At 48.4% G+C, this 16,823-nt stretch overlaps 1 protein-coding gene across 10 annotated transcripts; it reads right to left on the minus strand.

Moving 5' to 3' along the window:
* Nucleotides 1-591: 591 nt before the first annotated feature.
* PNOC (prepronociceptin) lies at nt 592-16,479 on the minus strand. Of its 10 annotated transcripts, none has more exons than XM_055577776.1 (3): nt 16,325-16,479; nt 5,512-5,963; nt 592-1,015 (listed from the first exon to the last, which is right to left on the minus strand). In XM_055577776.1, the coding sequence occupies exons 1-2, from the start codon at nt 16,448-16,450 to the stop codon at nt 5,559-5,561; spliced, it is 531 nt and encodes a 176-aa protein (XP_055433751.1). In that variant the 5' UTR covers nt 16,451-16,479; the 3' UTR covers nt 592-1,015; nt 5,512-5,558. The 10 variants fall into 10 exon arrangements, with proteins under 10 accessions (XP_055433751.1, XP_055433748.1, XP_055433747.1 ...); XM_055577773.1 differs by lacking the exon at nt 16,325-16,479 and adding an exon at nt 10,199-11,480 and having other exon boundaries at nt 5,570-5,963; XM_055577772.1 differs by lacking the exon at nt 16,325-16,479 and adding an exon at nt 9,188-9,751 and having other exon boundaries at nt 5,570-5,963.
* Between the last annotated feature and the right edge of the window lie 344 nt (nt 16,480-16,823).

Consider the following 16,823-nt stretch of genomic DNA (forward strand, 5'->3'; position numbering starts at 1 on the left):
CACCCTCCACAGTGAGTGGCTGTTTCCCTCCTGACCACTAGAGGGAGCTACAGTCCTCACTGGGTTCCAGTAACCCCTCACCTCACCAGGCGCCCCCCCACCCCCCTGCCCTGAGTTCCCCAACAGAGCACCTTACCCTCCCTATTGATTTCCCACGGCCCCCTATCTGCCTGTATAGATGTTTGACCCACCTCAGTCACTCCATTTGGGTGGACCAGAGGTTTCTTGGCTGAACTGATACTACCCATCTTAACATGTTTTGAGTTAGTTTCGACCCCAGCCAGAGGGTCCAAAACCAGCAAATGCTACATCACCTGGAAATTGTTAAAGATGCAACTTTCTAGTGAGTCAGAAACTGAGGGTGGGGTGCAGTAGCCTGGCCCCTCCACCATCCTGCCCGCTGGGTCCAATCACACAGCAGCGGGCTTTGGACCTGGGGACCCAGCACAGTCGGGGTGTTCCTGCTCAACACACTTCACATAAAACAGAGTCACCTGCGTTTGGCCTCTGGCTCCCAGGAGAGGCAGCTCTGACTGTATATCTGGAGTCTGTGCTCTCAGTTAAAGAAGCAGCCAACCCATTTACTAACCATTTGCTCAGTAGAAGTTTAATGGAGAAATATCTGTTTAAAACAATCGGTCAAAAAGAACAGCTCTTTTACAAACAAGTTACGGCAGTGACGAGTCAAAACCCCAGGCTTGATTTCCTGTTCCTTGAACCCACCACCTCAAAGAGGGAAGAGGTGAGTGAGAAGGAGAGATGGGGCTGTTTAAATGTTAGCTGGAGGAATTACAAAAATACACTCTGATGTAGCAACAGGGTTGTCATGAAACATGCCATGAATGGGGAGGGGCCAGGAGGAGTCAGGGAGGGAAAGACAACCAGATGGGGCAGGACCCTGGGGTGGCGGCCTGGAGGCAAAGCTCGCCTCAGTGCCTTGGGGAGGGAGGCGTCCTGATGCCCAGCCGGCAGGTTTGGGGCTGGAGACATGCTGCTTTGGGGATCGCCTGGACACCTGGGGAGACAGAAATTAAAATGACAAATTAATGGCAGATTAAAATGGCAAATCTGACAGTTTTTCTGACCCTTCAATTCTATTTTCCCTAGTGCCTGAGAAATAGAAAGGAGGCAAAGAAAAACTATCATCTGGGACTTTCCTGGTAGTCCAGAGGTTAAGATTTCATGCTCTAAATGCAGGGGTGCTGTGCTGTGCTTAGTCGCTGTCGTGTCCAACTCTTTGCAACCCCATGCACTGTAGCCCACCAGGCACCTCTGTCCTTGGGGATTCTCCAGGCAAGTAAGAATACTGGAGTGGGTTGCCATGTGCTTCTCCAGGGGATCTTCCCAGCTCAGGAATCGAACCCGGGTCTCCTGCATTGCAGGTGGATTCTTTACCATCTGAGCTACCAGGGAAGCCCAGGAACACTGGAGTGGGTAGTTTATCCCATCTCCAGCGGATCTTCCCAACCCAGGAATCGAATGGGGGTCTCCTGCCTTGCAGGTAGATTGTTTACCAGCTGAACTACCAGGGAAGCCCTAAATGTAGAGGGCCGGGGTTCAATCTGGGGAACTAGGATCCCACATGTTGTACAGTGCGGCCAAGTAAATTATATTTTTTTTAAAAAAGCTTTATAATCCACATAATTAGCCCCAAAAGCAGCAAGAAGGGGTCCCTGACTCCTACACACCTGTTTCCCTGGCCCACAATCGAGCGTCAGAACCAACAGAACAAAGGGGAAGCCTCCTGCCCAGAAACAGTTCTCTTATCCCTGGTATCAGTATTTGGAATCTCTGTATAGTAATTCATTTCTTCAGGCTAAAAAGAGCCCTCATTTGTGGCTCTATTACAAGTGCTAACTTCACGGATTCCTCACCAGGAATGAATCTGCTCACTCTCCACCATCTAGAAAGTCAAAGTCCGGGGTAGCGGAAGAGAGGAGGGGAGCATAGGGCCAGGAAAACGGACGGTAGGTATCGGGATCAGTCGCGTACTCTTCACAGGTCTCTCTAGGACTGGTCCTGCACCCCAGTGTCCCTTTTTTTGTTGTTGTTCCATTTGTTATTTTTTTATTGGAGTGTCATTGCTTTATTATGTTGTTAGTGTCTGCTGTTGAACAAAGTGAGTCAGCTATAAGCATACATACATCTGCTCCTCCTGAACCTCTCTCCTTCCCATCTCGCCCCATCCCGCCCCTCTCGGTCATCACAGAGTGCTGAGCTGAGCTCCCTGTGCCATACAGCAGCTTCCCACTGGCTGTTTTACATGGCAGTGGGTATAGTCAATGCTGCTCTCTCAATCCATGCCGCCACTCGCCTCTCCCTGCTGTGTCCACAAGTCCATTCCCTACAGTCTGCGTCTATTCCCACCCTGCAAATAGGTTCCTCTGTACCATTTTTCTCGATTCCATATATACCAGTGTCCCTCCCTTCTAGGACATCATTACACTTTCTGAATAAGGGTTCTTTATCCCAAGTGTTTGCTTCCCCAGTGGCTCAGTGGTAAAGAACCTGCCTGCCAATACAGGAGACATGGGTCCTATCCCCTGGAGGAGGAAGTGGCAACCCACTCCAGTATTCTTGCCTGGGGAATCCCATGGATAGAGGAGCCTGGTGGGCTGCAGTCCATGAGGTCACAAAGAGTCAGACATGATTGAGCACGAACACGAACGTCCCATGTGTTGGGTGGCGCCGTTCCGTCCAGCATTCTAAATATAGGTTGGTGCTGGGTGTCTCAGGTGTCTAGAACAGCTCTGGCAATAGGAGTCCCCGAGCTGTGGAGAAATCTCAAGCATGTGTGGGGCTGGCTGGGGTGTGTACAGGCGAATAAAGACAGGCTTAAGGGACTCATAAATACACATCCACACGGGAACTCAGCAGCCATGAATGTGTGGAAAAAAGAATCAGCGAGATGGTCGCAGGAGGAGAGCAATCGATAATACCCAGATGAGCTGCTTAATATCACCAGCGTTTCCATCAAGAACTTTATATCTTGAGCAAAGCCACAGGCAGAAGCTGGTTACCCATTATGTTCCAGTGCCTCTCAGTTGGAGGCTTAATAGAAAACTAGAAAAACCAATTGCCTGAATAGGGGCTCAAATAGTTTTTCTAAAAACTAAATTGATTCCTGCTAACGTGACTGATTTGAAACTCTTTATAAGGTAAACGGTCATAGTTCAGACTTAGACGTGTCTTCAGGGTGCCTTGATGGTCCCTTTAAAGAAGAATGTCCCTAAAGTTGAGGAGGAAGGTTTGGTGGGGGCGGGGACGGGGCGGGAAACATACGTATACCTATGGCTGACTCATGTTGATGTGTGGCAGAAACCAACACAATATTGTAAAGCAATTATCCTCCAATTAAAAATTTAAAAAGAAGAAGAATTTCTTTAAGATTTGGAAGAATTCAGCCCATGCCATTTCTGAAAGATTTTTTATTACGTCCCGTGTAGATATGGCTTTGGAGAAATGAATGCTTATTAGGGATCCAAGAATATGACTTCAAAACCAGTGCAGGTTAATTCAGGGCCTTCAGAGATTAGTCATTCTGCTAAAATAAACACGGCAGCCTTTGGCTCACCACTGAATACATATATCCGTATTTGGCAATGGGCGTTTTGCAAGCAAGCCAGCCTACCTGCAACGTGTTATGTGGGCTGCCTTCCTGCTGCAGTGTGGGTGCTCAAGATTCACATGTGGATTAATATACACTGAAGGAAGGTCATTAACATCTGGCTACCTTTGACATATAGGAAGCAAAGTAAAAGAGCCCATGCCCAAACTTTTTGCTTTTATGCCTCTGTGTCAGGCAAAAGCCCCCACTTGGGTGATAATGTTTGTGGAAAGTTTCTGACCAACTGAATAGTTCATTCTGTTAGGGGAAGCTTCTCTCTTTAAGGAGAGATATGAGATACCACACGCGCGCCTGAGCCTGTCTGACTCTTTTCGACCTCATGAACTGCATGCAACCTGCCAGGCTCCTCTGTCCATGGGATTCTCCGGGCAAGAATACTGGAGTGGGTTGCCATTTCCTCCTCCTGGGGATCTTCCCAACCCAGGGATTGAACCCATGTCTCCTGCGTTGCCAGGCAGATTCTTTACCACTGAGCCACCAGGGAAGCTCAGATGAAATCCTGCAGATAATCATATTCCTACATATGAATTAAGGCACATATGCTTAATGCTTGGAATTCTCTTAGATTTTCAGAAAAGTTCATTGTGCTAGTTCCCTCTGCCACTCAGTTATGTATAGGTTAATGGAAAGCCGAGTTTGTAATGACTGGGAAATAAGTTAGGATCTCTGATATTTATGATCTGATCTGCATTGTAGGTACATGTATAAACAAGTGCCTGGGGGGGTAAGAACAGACAGGCAGGGAGGTAGGAGGAAGGGTTGCAAGCAAACAAACACAAAACAGAAATGGCACCTGCGTGCTTCCCTGGTGGTCCAGTGGTTAAGAATCTGCCTGCCAAGGAAGGGGACGTGGGTTAATCCCTGGTACAGGAAGATCCCACATGCTGTGTGGCAACTAAGTCTGTACACCACAACTACTGAAGCTCTCACACCCTAGAACCCGTGTCCTGCAACAAAAGACGCCGCCACAGTGAGAGCCTGTGCACTGCAGCTAGAGAGTAACCCTCGGTCGCTGCAACCAGAGAAAACCCATGAGCAGCAACGAAGACCCTGCGCAGCCAAAAATAATAAAAATTAAAACCAACCAACAAACAAAAAACCAGAAATGGCACCCGGAAAGAGGCAAAAAGTGAGGAAAAATGATGATCCTTTAGTCCCTTTCCTAAAAGTGACTGAGGTCATTAGACCCAGAGTCTCAAAACCTTGCTCAGGTGCCATCGGCTGCAAAGCACCAGCCCACCAGCCCAAAGTGATCAGGTGAACAAGTGATGTGTGGCAGAAAGAAATACAGAAAGTGTCCTAACAAGAACTGGTCCTAACCAGAGCTCCTTGACTGGGGGAGAGTGGGAAAGTTGAAAGGTTGCCATGGAAGCCAGTTACCTTGAGATAGAGGGAGGAGGGGAGGGGACAGCTAAGCCATCTTTGAAGGTGAAACAGCAACATCACAGACATAGATCAGACTCTGCAAATGGCTAAGTGCAGGTGCTCTGGGTCCTTAAAGTCTCCGGGGAAAGGTGAGTGAATGGTTTCTATGGCAACCAGATAGGAAGCTTGGTCCACTTCATTGTCCCCATAGTAACTAAGCTCCTGAAGAGCCATAGAGGAATTAGTTATCTTAACACACTACTATTATCCCCATGGTAACCAGTCTCTTCACCACAGTGGTGAGCTGTTGGGAGCAATCCCAGGACAATTTTTGCTCCCAGAAATAAAAAAAAAAAAGGTGGGCTGGAGCAGTCCTAGGAGCTGAACCCCTGAAGGAAGTGGTATGGCGTATGTATATGTGTTTTGGATGCCAACATGTTTCCCCCTGGCGGGGAGGAAGGTTAAGACAGGGTAGAGGATGTTTCTTCTTGCCCCCAGCTCATTGGGGCCCCACTCACTCATGGGTTGAAGTGGACGGTGCAGCCGGGAGGGGCTCCCCTTCCAGCTACGCATTACCATTCTGGTGCAGGGTGCGCCGACGCTGGCTGGACTGCATGCTCAGGACCAGGTACTGCCGCATAAACTCACTGAACCGCTTCTGGTTGGCCAACTTCCGGGCCGACTTCCGGGCCCCGGTGAAGCCCCCGAACCGCTTCTGCAGCTGCTTCTGCTTGATCTCCCCCGCCTCCTCCAGGCCGGGCTCTGTCCTCTTCTGCCTTTGAAAGAGGCTCCTGACCCGGGGCATTCGCTTCAGATGCTGCATCTCAGAGGGTCTGGGCTGGTCCAGAGCAGCTGCCACGTGGTCTGGGTCAGCAGGGCTGAGCTGCCAGGAGCCCCTGGCCATGACCTTGGTGCATGGAGTCCAGAGAGGGCTGGTGAAGACCTTCTCTTCACACTCGAGGATGCACATCTGCCAAGAAAGAGGTTGGAGGAAAGAGAAAGACCAGGGACATCTGTTAGTCCAAGGCAATGAGATCAAGTACTTTTGCTGTCTATTTTAGGGCTTCCCAGATTGCTCAGTGGTGAAGAATCCGCCTGACAGTACAGGAGAAGCAGGAGGTGCGGGTTGGATCCCTGGATCGGGAAGATTCCCTGGAGGAGGAAATGGCAACAGCTGCAGTATTCTTGCTGGGATAATCCCATGGACAGAGGAGCCTGGCAGGCTACAATCCATGGGGTTGCAAAGAGTCAAGACATGACTGAGCATGCATGCATGATCTATTTTGGTACCAATCAATGCAAGAGCTTCTGAAGCACCTCTTCAGTACCATGGAGCAGTTTTACATATAGTTACTTAAGTTCATAGAATTTCAGAGTTGGAAAGAAATAGAAAATGAACTGGCCCATCTCTGTCATTTCACAAAGAAAGTTGGGGCTCAGAGAGGTGAGGTTAAGTTACCCAGGTGACCCAGCAGGTTAACAAAATGCACAAACAGAGTTATAGTCTTTGTTGGGTTTTTGGAGCCAAACATAGCTCATCGGGATCATCCATAAAGAAACATTTTATTCCGTTCTCTTATCAGGCCTGGGAGAGGTCAGAGTGATTTAAGAAACTGGGGATGTTAAAGCATGTAGTCACGAAGTTAAATCTGCATGGTTATTCTAAGGTCACCTGGTAAAGATCAACCTTGGTGTGATTCATTCTTCACCTTGCATACATTCATCATCACTATCAGTGCATGAGTTATAGAAAATAGGGATCAAATAGAGAACAGACTTATGGTTGCCAAGGGTTAGGAGGGGGTGGAGGAAGGATGGACTGGGAGTTTAGGGTGAGTAGATGCAAGCTATTACATACAGAATGAATGGACAACGCGGTCCTACTGTATAGCATAGGGATCTAAATTCAATGTCCTAGGATAAACCATAATGGGAAAGAATATTTAAAAATTTGTATATATAATAACTGAGTCACCTTGCTGAAGAGCAGAAATTAATACAACATTGTAAATCATCTATATGCCAATAAAAAAGTAGAAAGGGGGGGTTAAGACCCTTTGGGATATAGACAGGTTGGATAATCTGGGACTGTCTGACACAATTCAGTGGACCTGCCAGCTCCCTAGGAACCCCTGCAGCTTCTGTCTCTCCTGGCATCTACCACCTCTCGTCCAGACCACCAGCCTGACCATTGATGTTCCTGTACCTTCTTGACTGGCCCCGGCCTTAACCCTGCCCTCCCACATTCCTATCTCTGATTGGAATCTCCTGGAAGCCTCTGCCTCCAAGTTTTTTTTTCCTATTGTTTTGGCCTCAGGCTTCCCGGATGGCTCAAGTGGTAAAGAATCCACCTGTAAAGCAGGAACCACAGGAGACACAGCTTCAGTCCCTGGTTTAGGAAGATTCCCTGGAGAAGGAAATGGGAACCTGCTCCAGTATTCTTGCCTGGAAAAGCCCATGGACAGAGGAGTCTGGCGGGCTACAGTCTGTGGGGCCGCAAAGAGTCGGAAACAACTGAGCACCCAAGCACACTTCACCCCGAACGCTCCTCTCAGTGTTTTTGGGGTCAGATGAAAACCCCACTTCAGCCTGACTTTGACATCATGGTGAGCAGGAAGTTGCAGAGCCCTTCATCAAAACTTGGAGTCTTTTTTTAATTTAATTTTTAATTTTTTTGGCTGCACCATGCAGCATGTGGGATCTTAGTTCCCGGACCAGGGATCAAACCTGCACCCACTGCATTGGAAGCTTGGAGTCTTAACCACTGGACTACCAAGAGAGCCCCAAACCAAGGAGTCTGTGCCTGGCTTACAGGGCATCAGGAGTTACTGCTCTGGTTGGACAGGTGCAGGATGTGAGAAGATGCGTGTGTGCCCCATTGGGGCTCTCTGGGGAGCAAACACTCCTACCCGGGCGTTCAGAGTGGTACATGTGCCTCTATGGGCAAGGTTTCCAACTTGATCTCTAACCAAGTAGTGAGATACGCATGCAGCTTAAATCACAGGCTTCAACAGCTGTTCCACCAAATCCTCAAAACGTGTCCTTCAGTCTGACTTTTCCTGCTTGCCTTTACCACTCTGACCCTGCCCTCCTTTTGTTGCTGCCAAGCATCTCCAAGATGTGGTCATGCTCATGCCTCCACTTGAGCATCTCCCACTTTCTCCTCCTGACTTCTGTGTGAGGAATCATCTCCATCTTTTGGTGGCGGGGGACACACAGCGCAGCTTGTGGGATCTCAGTTCCCCAACCAGGGACTGAACCCATGGCACAGCAGTGAAAGCCCGAATCCTACCGGTGGACCACCAGGTGCTGTTGTTTAGTTGCTAAGTTTCGTCCAACTCTTTTGCGACCCCACAGACTGTAGCCCAGCAGGCTCCTCTCTGTCCGCGGGATTTCCCAGGCAAGAACACTGCAGTGAGTTGCCTTTTCCTCCTCCAGGGGATCTTCCCGACTCAGGGATAGGACCTGAGTCTCCTACATTGGCAGGTGGATTCTTTACCACTGAGCCACCTGAGAACTCCTAAATCTCATCTTATTAGAGATGTCACTTCAGGTGTTTGTTACTAGCAGGTGACTTTAATTCTTTTCTGATACACTTTTTCAGTATGTGTGGAACAGGTTTGAATGAAGTACTGATTGTAGCATATATATCAGTACTTCACTCCTACTTTTTTCCACCCCAAGTCTATCTTTTTGCTCTGTCTCTCTCTCTGAACGTCACCTTACTCCCCAGCTGGTTCAGGTGTAGAGCCCTGGGCACCTCTCCAGAATCCCCTTTCTCAGGACCCCGTCTCTCCATCCGGTAAGCATGTGAGTCCGCCGTCTGCTTTCCACCCTCTCTGCCTGATTTCCTCTTGGGGTGCTGTGAAGCAAGGTGAACAGGTGACTCCTATTCAAAAGCCCCGAACTCCCTGATGGATTTCGGGGAGAAGTTTATATAGGCAAGATTTGGGGTGGAGGCTGCAGGGTGTGTGACTTTGTTCTGAATGGCTGGTGGTAACATGTTCCAGGAAACTTGTGCTCAGCCTGAAGTTACCATCATCCACCTGGGTGGGGGCCGTAGGTCCCACAGAGGAATTCAAAGGTCGTTGTCGTCATTCAGTCACTAAGTCGTGTCTGACTCTGCAACCCACAGACCGCAGCACGCCAGGTTTCCCTGTCCTTCACCACCTCCCGGAGTTTTCTCAAACTCACGTCCTTTCAGTCGGTGCGGCCATCCAATCATCTCATCCTCCATCATCCCCTTCTTTTCCTGCCTCCAACTTTTCCAGCATCCGGGTCTTTTCTAATGAGTCAGCTCTTTGAACACAAAGGTATTGTTATGTATATTCCTTGAGGGGAACCAAGAATGGCTGCACTATTGTTTGACTGCTCCTCCCTGCTCTTGGCATCCCCTACCTTCCCTGATTAGCAACTTCCCTTTGGAACTCAGGGCAGGTTCAGGAGACTGAAGGAGACCTATTTCCTACAAACAAGAATTGGGGGACACAGAAAGGACTTTTACTCAGGAGGACCCCCAGTGTCCTGCTCCATTCCACAAGAACACTGGCAAACAACCTGTAATGTATAGGACAGCCCACCTCCCACCCCAACAAATAATTATCCAGCTTAATACATCCACAGAGTCTGAGAAACCCTACTCCACAGAGTCAAGGAGGAAGCAGAAAGCATGGGTAACACCGGGAAAGCCAGTAGAAGTGAAATAGGAGGGAAGCGGGAAGGATAAAACCTCTAATCAAATGACATAGCCCTAGAGGATACGACATAAACTGGTGGTTAGTTTTTATGGGCTGGGTGATTTCATGGGCTAATGAGTAGATAAAAGATGGCGGAAGATTCGACTTCCAGTGAACCTTGAGCCTCTTCATATGCTCACTGTGATATTAGTGCTGTGATAAATGATACACCTACAGGCGCCATGAAAGTTCAGAGGCTGATCGTAAAAGGTCAAAAAGTGGGCGGCGGCCCAATTCCAGAAAATCTCTACCCCTTTTCCAAAATAACTGGAATAATTCTCCTACTCATTAGCCCATGAAATCACCCAGCCCATAAAAACTAACCACCCCATGTTCTGGGGCCTCTTGCCTTCTGAGATGGCCCACACTCTGTCTGTGAAATGTATTTCTTCCAGGACCATTCTCTCCTTTTGAGACAGACTGCATTCTGTCTATGGAATGTGTATCTCTAAATAAATCCACTTCTTACCTATCACTTTGTCTCTTACGGAATTCTTTGTGCAAGGAGACATAAAGAATCTAAGCTTCATTAAGTCCTGAGACCAGGTGTGCAATTTCAATTAAAAGACAGTGGCTTTCCTGGTGGTTCAGTGGTTAAGACTCTGCACTCCCAATGCAGGACACTTGGGTTCCATCCCTGGGCAGGAAATTAGATCCCTCATCCTGCTACTAAGGGCTTCCCAGATGGCTCCTTGGTAAAGAATCTGCCTGCCAATGAGGGAGGCACAGGAAACGTGGCTATTGATCCCTCTGTCAGGAAGATTCCCTGGAAGAGGAAATGGCAACCCACTCCAGTATTCTTGCCTAGAGAATCCCATGACCGAAGAGCCTGGAGGGCTACAGTCCATGGGGCCAAAAAGAGTCAGACTCGATTGAGTGACTGAGCACACACTCACTCCCACATGCCACAATGAAAATCTAGCATGTGAGAATGAAAACTCCAGTGCTGCAACTAAGACCTGGAGCAGTCACATAAAAAAAAAAAAAAAAAAAAAAAGGAGTGGGTTCAAGTTCCATCCTGGGGTTTTGCTGGGTTCAAGTCCCAACGTGACTTGTGCGGTCATAAGCGTAGACTTGTTGGACTCAAAAGGACTTTTGAACACACTTGGTTCAGTCCTCACATGGATAGGATCCTCAAAGTGCTCGTTGCCTTGTTCTGCTCTGTCCATTTACAGGAACAAGTGGAAACTGTTAAGCCTAGAGTCTCTCAGATCTTCTGCAAGCCCCTGGGTTTCTAAGCCCAGATGGTAATTATATTGCATGTCAATCAGAGGAAATGAAATTCTATGATCAAACCAGATGTATAGCCGTTACCGAGACTCAACATACTGTTAGATGATTAGGTACTAAAACACGGATCTTGATTTCTGATTTAGGAAAAGGTTTTGGGGCAAAAAAAATGAGGAATCCAAATTGACGGCAACATTTGTAGCACCAGATGGGCATATGAGCTTACTGACTCCACTCTCTGGTCTGAGGGACTCACCAGCCTGTTTGCAGAGATGGGTTAATGGCCCATTAAGTGAGCTGGACACATTTTCACAGCCCACTCTGATGACATTGCTATATTCAGACACAGCATGGAGGAGCATCTGGAAAGTCCCAGATTGGTGCCAAATTGATCTGCAAAGCTGGGCTTTGCATGGGGGAGGGAAGTCAATGAGCAAAGGGTCATCTGAATGTCTAGGATCAAAGATTAGTGAGCCCAATGGAAGAAAAATAAACAATTCATTCAGATTGTCATGTTTCTGCCTCTAAGGAATCCAGCTACTTCTGACCAAGAGACATTTGGGACCTATTTGCTTTAGGAGGTCTGCCAGTGTATCAGGGAGCCAACGCTAGCGGGCCAGCAGATGCACAGCACAAAAGAAAAATGTATTAGGAACTCCTAGGGCAAGTCAGGGGAGAAGGCAATGGCAGCCCACTCCAGTACTCTTGCCTGGAAAATCCCATGGATGGAGGAGCCTGGTAGGCTGCAGTCCATGGGGTTGCGAAGAGTCAGACACGACTGAGCAACTTCCCTTTCACTTTTCACTTTCATGCATTGGAGAAGGAAATGGCAACCCACTCCAGTGTTCTTGCCTGGAGAATCCCAGGGACGGGGGAGCCTGGTGGGCTGCCATCTATGGGGTCGCACAGAGTCGGACACGACTGAAGCGACACAGCAGCAGCAGCAGCAGGGCAAGTCAGCTACTAAGATTTTCTGTGTAATGAAGACAGAAACTACCAGAAGTAGTAACTCTTCTGCTGTTAATAGAGTTTTAGGGAATTTAAATAAGTTTCCCTAGATCTTTCTTGGCTTCCCTGGTGGCTCAGGGGTAAAGAATCTGCCTGCCAATGCAGGAGATAGGGTTTGATCCCTGGGTCTGGAAGATTGCCTGGAGAAGGAAATGGCAACCCACTCCAGTTTTTCTTGCCTGGGAAATCCCATGGACAGAGGAGCCTGTTGGGCTACAGTCTGTGAGGTCACAAAGAGTTGGACATGACTGAGTAACTAAACTATTACAACAACAAAACAGAACTTTCTTGGGAGTTACCTTCTTCTTGGTCACTAAAATAACTCGGTGAATCTAGTTTTTTTCTCCGTAAGCTGGTAGGGTAAGTATCATTCTCAATTAGCTGAAAGCCCAGGACTTTCCAATCATTTGGCTTGTGTACTAGTCATTTACTGACCAAAATGATAGTCTAACAAAAAGACAGGCATGCTTGGACCATTGCCCTGGAGGGAGAACAAATGAAATTCCTGATGAAGCCAAGGGTCCGGAAGGTCCTGGGAATAGATTAGGATCCCATCATTTGGTGGAAGGATTGGGGTGGGGGCAGACAGTGACCCTTGCCTAAATATCTGAGTTCTCCCATCTTTCACAGAGGGGACATAGTCAAGGGTTGCAAGATTTGGAAGTGAGATGTGGTTGTCTCGCTTCTAGGCATTTCATAAAACTTAAAAAAAATAGGTTAAAAGTGAATACAAGCTAGAAACACCCAGGCAACCAGGTCCTCTGGGGGTCAACAGGCACTTGCAGAGGTCATCCATCACTCTGAAGCGGGAACTGGCCATTTTCTTACAGTGTTTTCTGGACCCCAGAGATTTAAGATGCTACGGAGAAATAGAAACTAGCTCCAAATTCCTTCCTGGCTTTGAAAGACACCTGTGCAAAACCTCTACAGCATCTGCACCCATTAGGAGACTAAAAGGCCTTGCAATGTTACAGTTTCCCTGTGCTTGCGTGCGAAGTCATTTCCATCGTGTCCAACTCTTTGTGACTCCACGGACTGTAGCCCATCAGGCTCCTCTGTCCATGGGATTCTCTCGGCAAGAATATTGGAGGGGGTTGCCATTTCCTCCTCCAGGGAATATTCCAGACCCAGGGTTTGAACCTGTATCTCTTTCATCTCCTGCATTGGCAGGCAGGTTCCCACTAGCACCACCTGGGAAGCCCTCCAGTTTCCACGGGACCTGTGTATTGAGTACTGCCCTGTGCCACACTGTACTGTGTGCTGGAGAAGCCCAGATTAATTGGCAAAGAAGCACCTAAGAGATAGCCCAGCAGATGCAAGTAATTGTCAGAGAACAAAGGTGCTAGGAGCTGGCTCAACTGGGGACTGGTGGGGAATCAGCAAGGCATCCTCTCCTAAGAGTAGTATTGAAGGGTTTATTGGCTGGGGGAGGAGTCGGAGGTATGAGCAAGATGGCAGGACAGGTTCTTGGAGCTGTGGGGAGGAAAGGGAAGCATGGAAAGTGATGGGAGCCCAGCAGAGAGGAGGCAAAAAGTGTACCTGCTGCCTGGGGAAAGCAAACGCTGGGAAGGAGAAAGGACATGGAGGTAAGAACAAGGAATCTTGGCTATCTTGTGTTTAGAGGGGGGCAGGAAGAGAAATGGGGCTCTAACAGGAGGCAGAAAAGGAAGAGTCAGAGTGGAGAAGAGAGCGGGGTTCACCAGAGAGGACGAGGAGGGGAAGCTTGCACATTGGCGAAGGTTTCTGTGGTTAGGAACTGCTGGCGACCTTGGAGATTGGCTAAGGAGTTAAGGCGGGCTTCCCAGGTGGGGCCGTGTTAAAGAATCTGCCTGCAGTGCAGGAGATACGGGTTCGAGTCATGGGGTAGCAGAGGTCCCCTGGAGAAGGAAATGGCAACCCACACCAGTATTCTTGGCTGGAGAATCCCATGGACAGAGGAGCCTGGCGGGCTACAGTCCATGTGGGCTGATACCACTGAGCAACTGAGCTCGAGCACAGCAAAGGAGCGAGGCAACCGTGAAGGGGTCCAGGTTGCAGATGTGGATACTCTTCCAAAAACAGGACAACAAAGGGAAGGAAAGAGCAAGTGGGAGATGGGAAAAAAGAATTTCCAGCAGGAAAATCAGTGGTACACAGAAAGGGGGAAGAAGAAGGAGCAGAAGCACAGATCCTGAGGTGACAATAAGGAGGCTGGAGGGAACCTGCCCTGGTGGCCTCTGTCATCTCACAACTGGCACCCAAGGTCAAGGTGTCCCGGGAGTCGGAACATCACAGTGCTTCACAGTCAGGCATGATGTTTGCTCTCAACAAGTTACCTAAATTTGTGGGGGCGGGGGGGGAACTAGTGCAGACTCAGTGTTATCCTTACAGTTGAGCTCCAAATACTTTTTTTTTTCTATTGTAAAATCCAAATACCATCAAATTTACACTGGAACCATTTTTAAGAGTACAGCTCAGCGGCATTAAGTACATTCACTTTGTTGGGTTACCATCAACCCTTGCCCCCATCTCTAGAAATTTTTCATTCTCCCAAACTGAAACTTGGTATTTATAAAACCCTAACTCCCCTCTCCCTGTTTCCCCAGCTCTTGGCAGCCCCATTCTACTTTCTGTCTCTGAATCTTGAATGGTCTTGAACGCAGGTAAATGCAATCCTACAGTATTTGTCGTTTTGTGACAGCATACATCTTCAGGGCTCATCCATGATGTAGCCTGTATCACAATTCCCTTCCTTTTTAAAAGCTCTTAATATTCCATTGTCCGCATCGACCATGTTTTGTTTATCCATCCGTCTCTCGCCGGTCACTTGAGTCTTTTCTACCTTTTGACTATCGTGAGTAATGCTGCCATAAACATGGGTGTACACATGTCTTCATGCTTTTTGGAGTGGGAGATATAGGGTTGCAGTTAAAGCTTGTGATTCAGGAATTGTGCACAACTTTCAGTCTTTGTCAAGAGTGTGACAATGATGAGATTATTCCTTAATCAGCTCCTTCACTGGTTTACCTGTGAACTAGCGGTCTGCTCTGTTGACTGAGACCACGGGAAAGTATTTTGTTTTGGGTCAAATTTTAAGCCTCTCTGGCCTGCACAGAAAAGGCATGTGGGTCTTCTGTGTTCTAGCCAAATCCAGCTTGCCTCCGTTCCTTACATGCCACTCCCCTCCCCCCAAAAGGCATTTGCGCATGTGCGCTCCTCCCCCACTCTGTGCCTCCCTCATTACCTGGGCACCTGGGCTCACTCCCTGCCTCTTTGACCATCTTTAGGTCTCCTTAGAGGCTTCAGTTCCTCCCAAAGCCCCCTCCACCCCTCTAGACTAGGTTGGGGTCCACTGCTCTTGCTTCCCCATTGCTCAGTAATTACTCTCAGGAAAGGATGGTGGGTTCTTCTCTCCCATTATCTGTCTGCTCACCTTGGGGCCCTAGGTCTAGCCCAGTGCTTGGTGCATAGTAGGTGCTTGGTGCATAGTAGGTGCTTGGTGCATAGTAGGTGCTCAGAAGACCCACAATAACTGGAGGAGGAGAATGGATGGGTTTTTAATGGGTTCTCGGGATGCTTCTTCACGATTTCATGGTTATTACTGTTCAGAAAACAGGCTCGAAAGCCACTGAGGTGGCATGGGAGGAGTGTGGTGTTTTGGTGGGTCAGGGGGCTGTGTCTGTTCACGTTTGTGTGTCAGCCCAGTGTGAGTACTTGGTTTCTATATTTGTACACTTGCCTCAAGGGACAGGAGGGAAAAGGTGGCTCTTAAGGTTGAGGAGTTCCAAACATGACATCTTTTGAGAGGAGTTCTCTTGACTACAAAGAAAAAGTAATTGAGTTATATTGGATTTAGTAGGAGAGGAATAACTATTTAAACAGTAATGAAAGCAGTGTAGAAAGCAGCTGACTTAGTGAAATTTAGTGCTCAAATAAATACAAGACAGCACGTAGGTGTTCACTGTAGAATTGTCTATAATATCAAAACTGGAGGACAACTTACGTGCTCAGCAGGAGGGATTGGTTAAGCCAAGTATACTTAAATTAAAATAATGTTAATAACAGGAAACTTATCTTGGTATAACACAGCAAGATTTTTTTCTCTGACCAGTGAGATTAAAGGTGACTTTAATTTTTTCTTTTCATACTTCTTGGAATTTGCCAAATTCTCCAGAATGAGTGTGCATGCTTTTAATAATAGGAACAAAACAGCAGCCTGGGTGGGTCTTGACTCAAATGTGGAAACATGGGACGATGACAGGGTTTGCTTTCAGAAGCTGCTCGAGTCCCCATCTGTTTCTTAGGGACCATCTCACACTGGGAGAGTCATGTGACCTGGGCGGGGCGGGGAAGACAGGGTCCAAACTCCTGGACCTACCTCGAGGTTGAAGCTGTCAAGAGTGGGGCGGAGCTTCTCTCTGCAGACCAGACAGTCCTTCTGACAGCTGCTGGACACGCTGGAGAAGAGGCTGAGCAGCAGGAGGTCACAAAACAGGATTTTCATGGTGCAGGAGCCGGAAGCCAGATGCTAAAACACAAGTGAGGGCGGGCACTGTTAGCACAGCCCTTCTCTGGGGGCTGGTAGGGGCTGGAGACCCTCATCCAGGGCACAGTGCCCTGGATTCCACTTCCCAGGAGGGGCACAGGTGGCCCAGCCTGTCTGCCAGGGGTGATGTTCACGCACGGGCATGGGGTTTTGGGGTGGGGATAGGGAAGCAGGCACACCTGTTACTCCTGCCATCCAACTGGCCTCCATGTGCAGGAGAGCTTCCAGGGAGCTGAAGGCCCCACTTGCAAGGCCCACTTGTGGCCTTGAGACAGCCCCTCTCAGTCTCAGTTTTCACAGCTCTTAATGGGAAACACTGGTACCTGCCTTG

The sequence above is a fragment of the Bubalus kerabau genome, chromosome 4, assembly GCF_029407905.1.
Source record: "Bubalus kerabau isolate K-KA32 ecotype Philippines breed swamp buffalo chromosome 4, PCC_UOA_SB_1v2, whole genome shotgun sequence".
Lineage (NCBI taxonomy): Eukaryota > Metazoa > Chordata > Mammalia > Artiodactyla > Bovidae > Bubalus > Bubalus kerabau.

Bases quoted from the DNA above. Each gene is read 5' to 3' on its own strand.
- PNOC (XM_055577776.1), bottom strand. From the start codon at position 16,450: ATGAAAATCCTGTTTTGTGACCTCCTGCTGCTCAGCCTCTTCTCCAGC. The intron at 5,964-16,324 runs GTAGGTCCAGGA...CTTTCTTGGCAG, and splicing joins TTGACAGCTTCAACCTCGAG to ATGTGCATCCTCGAGTGTGA.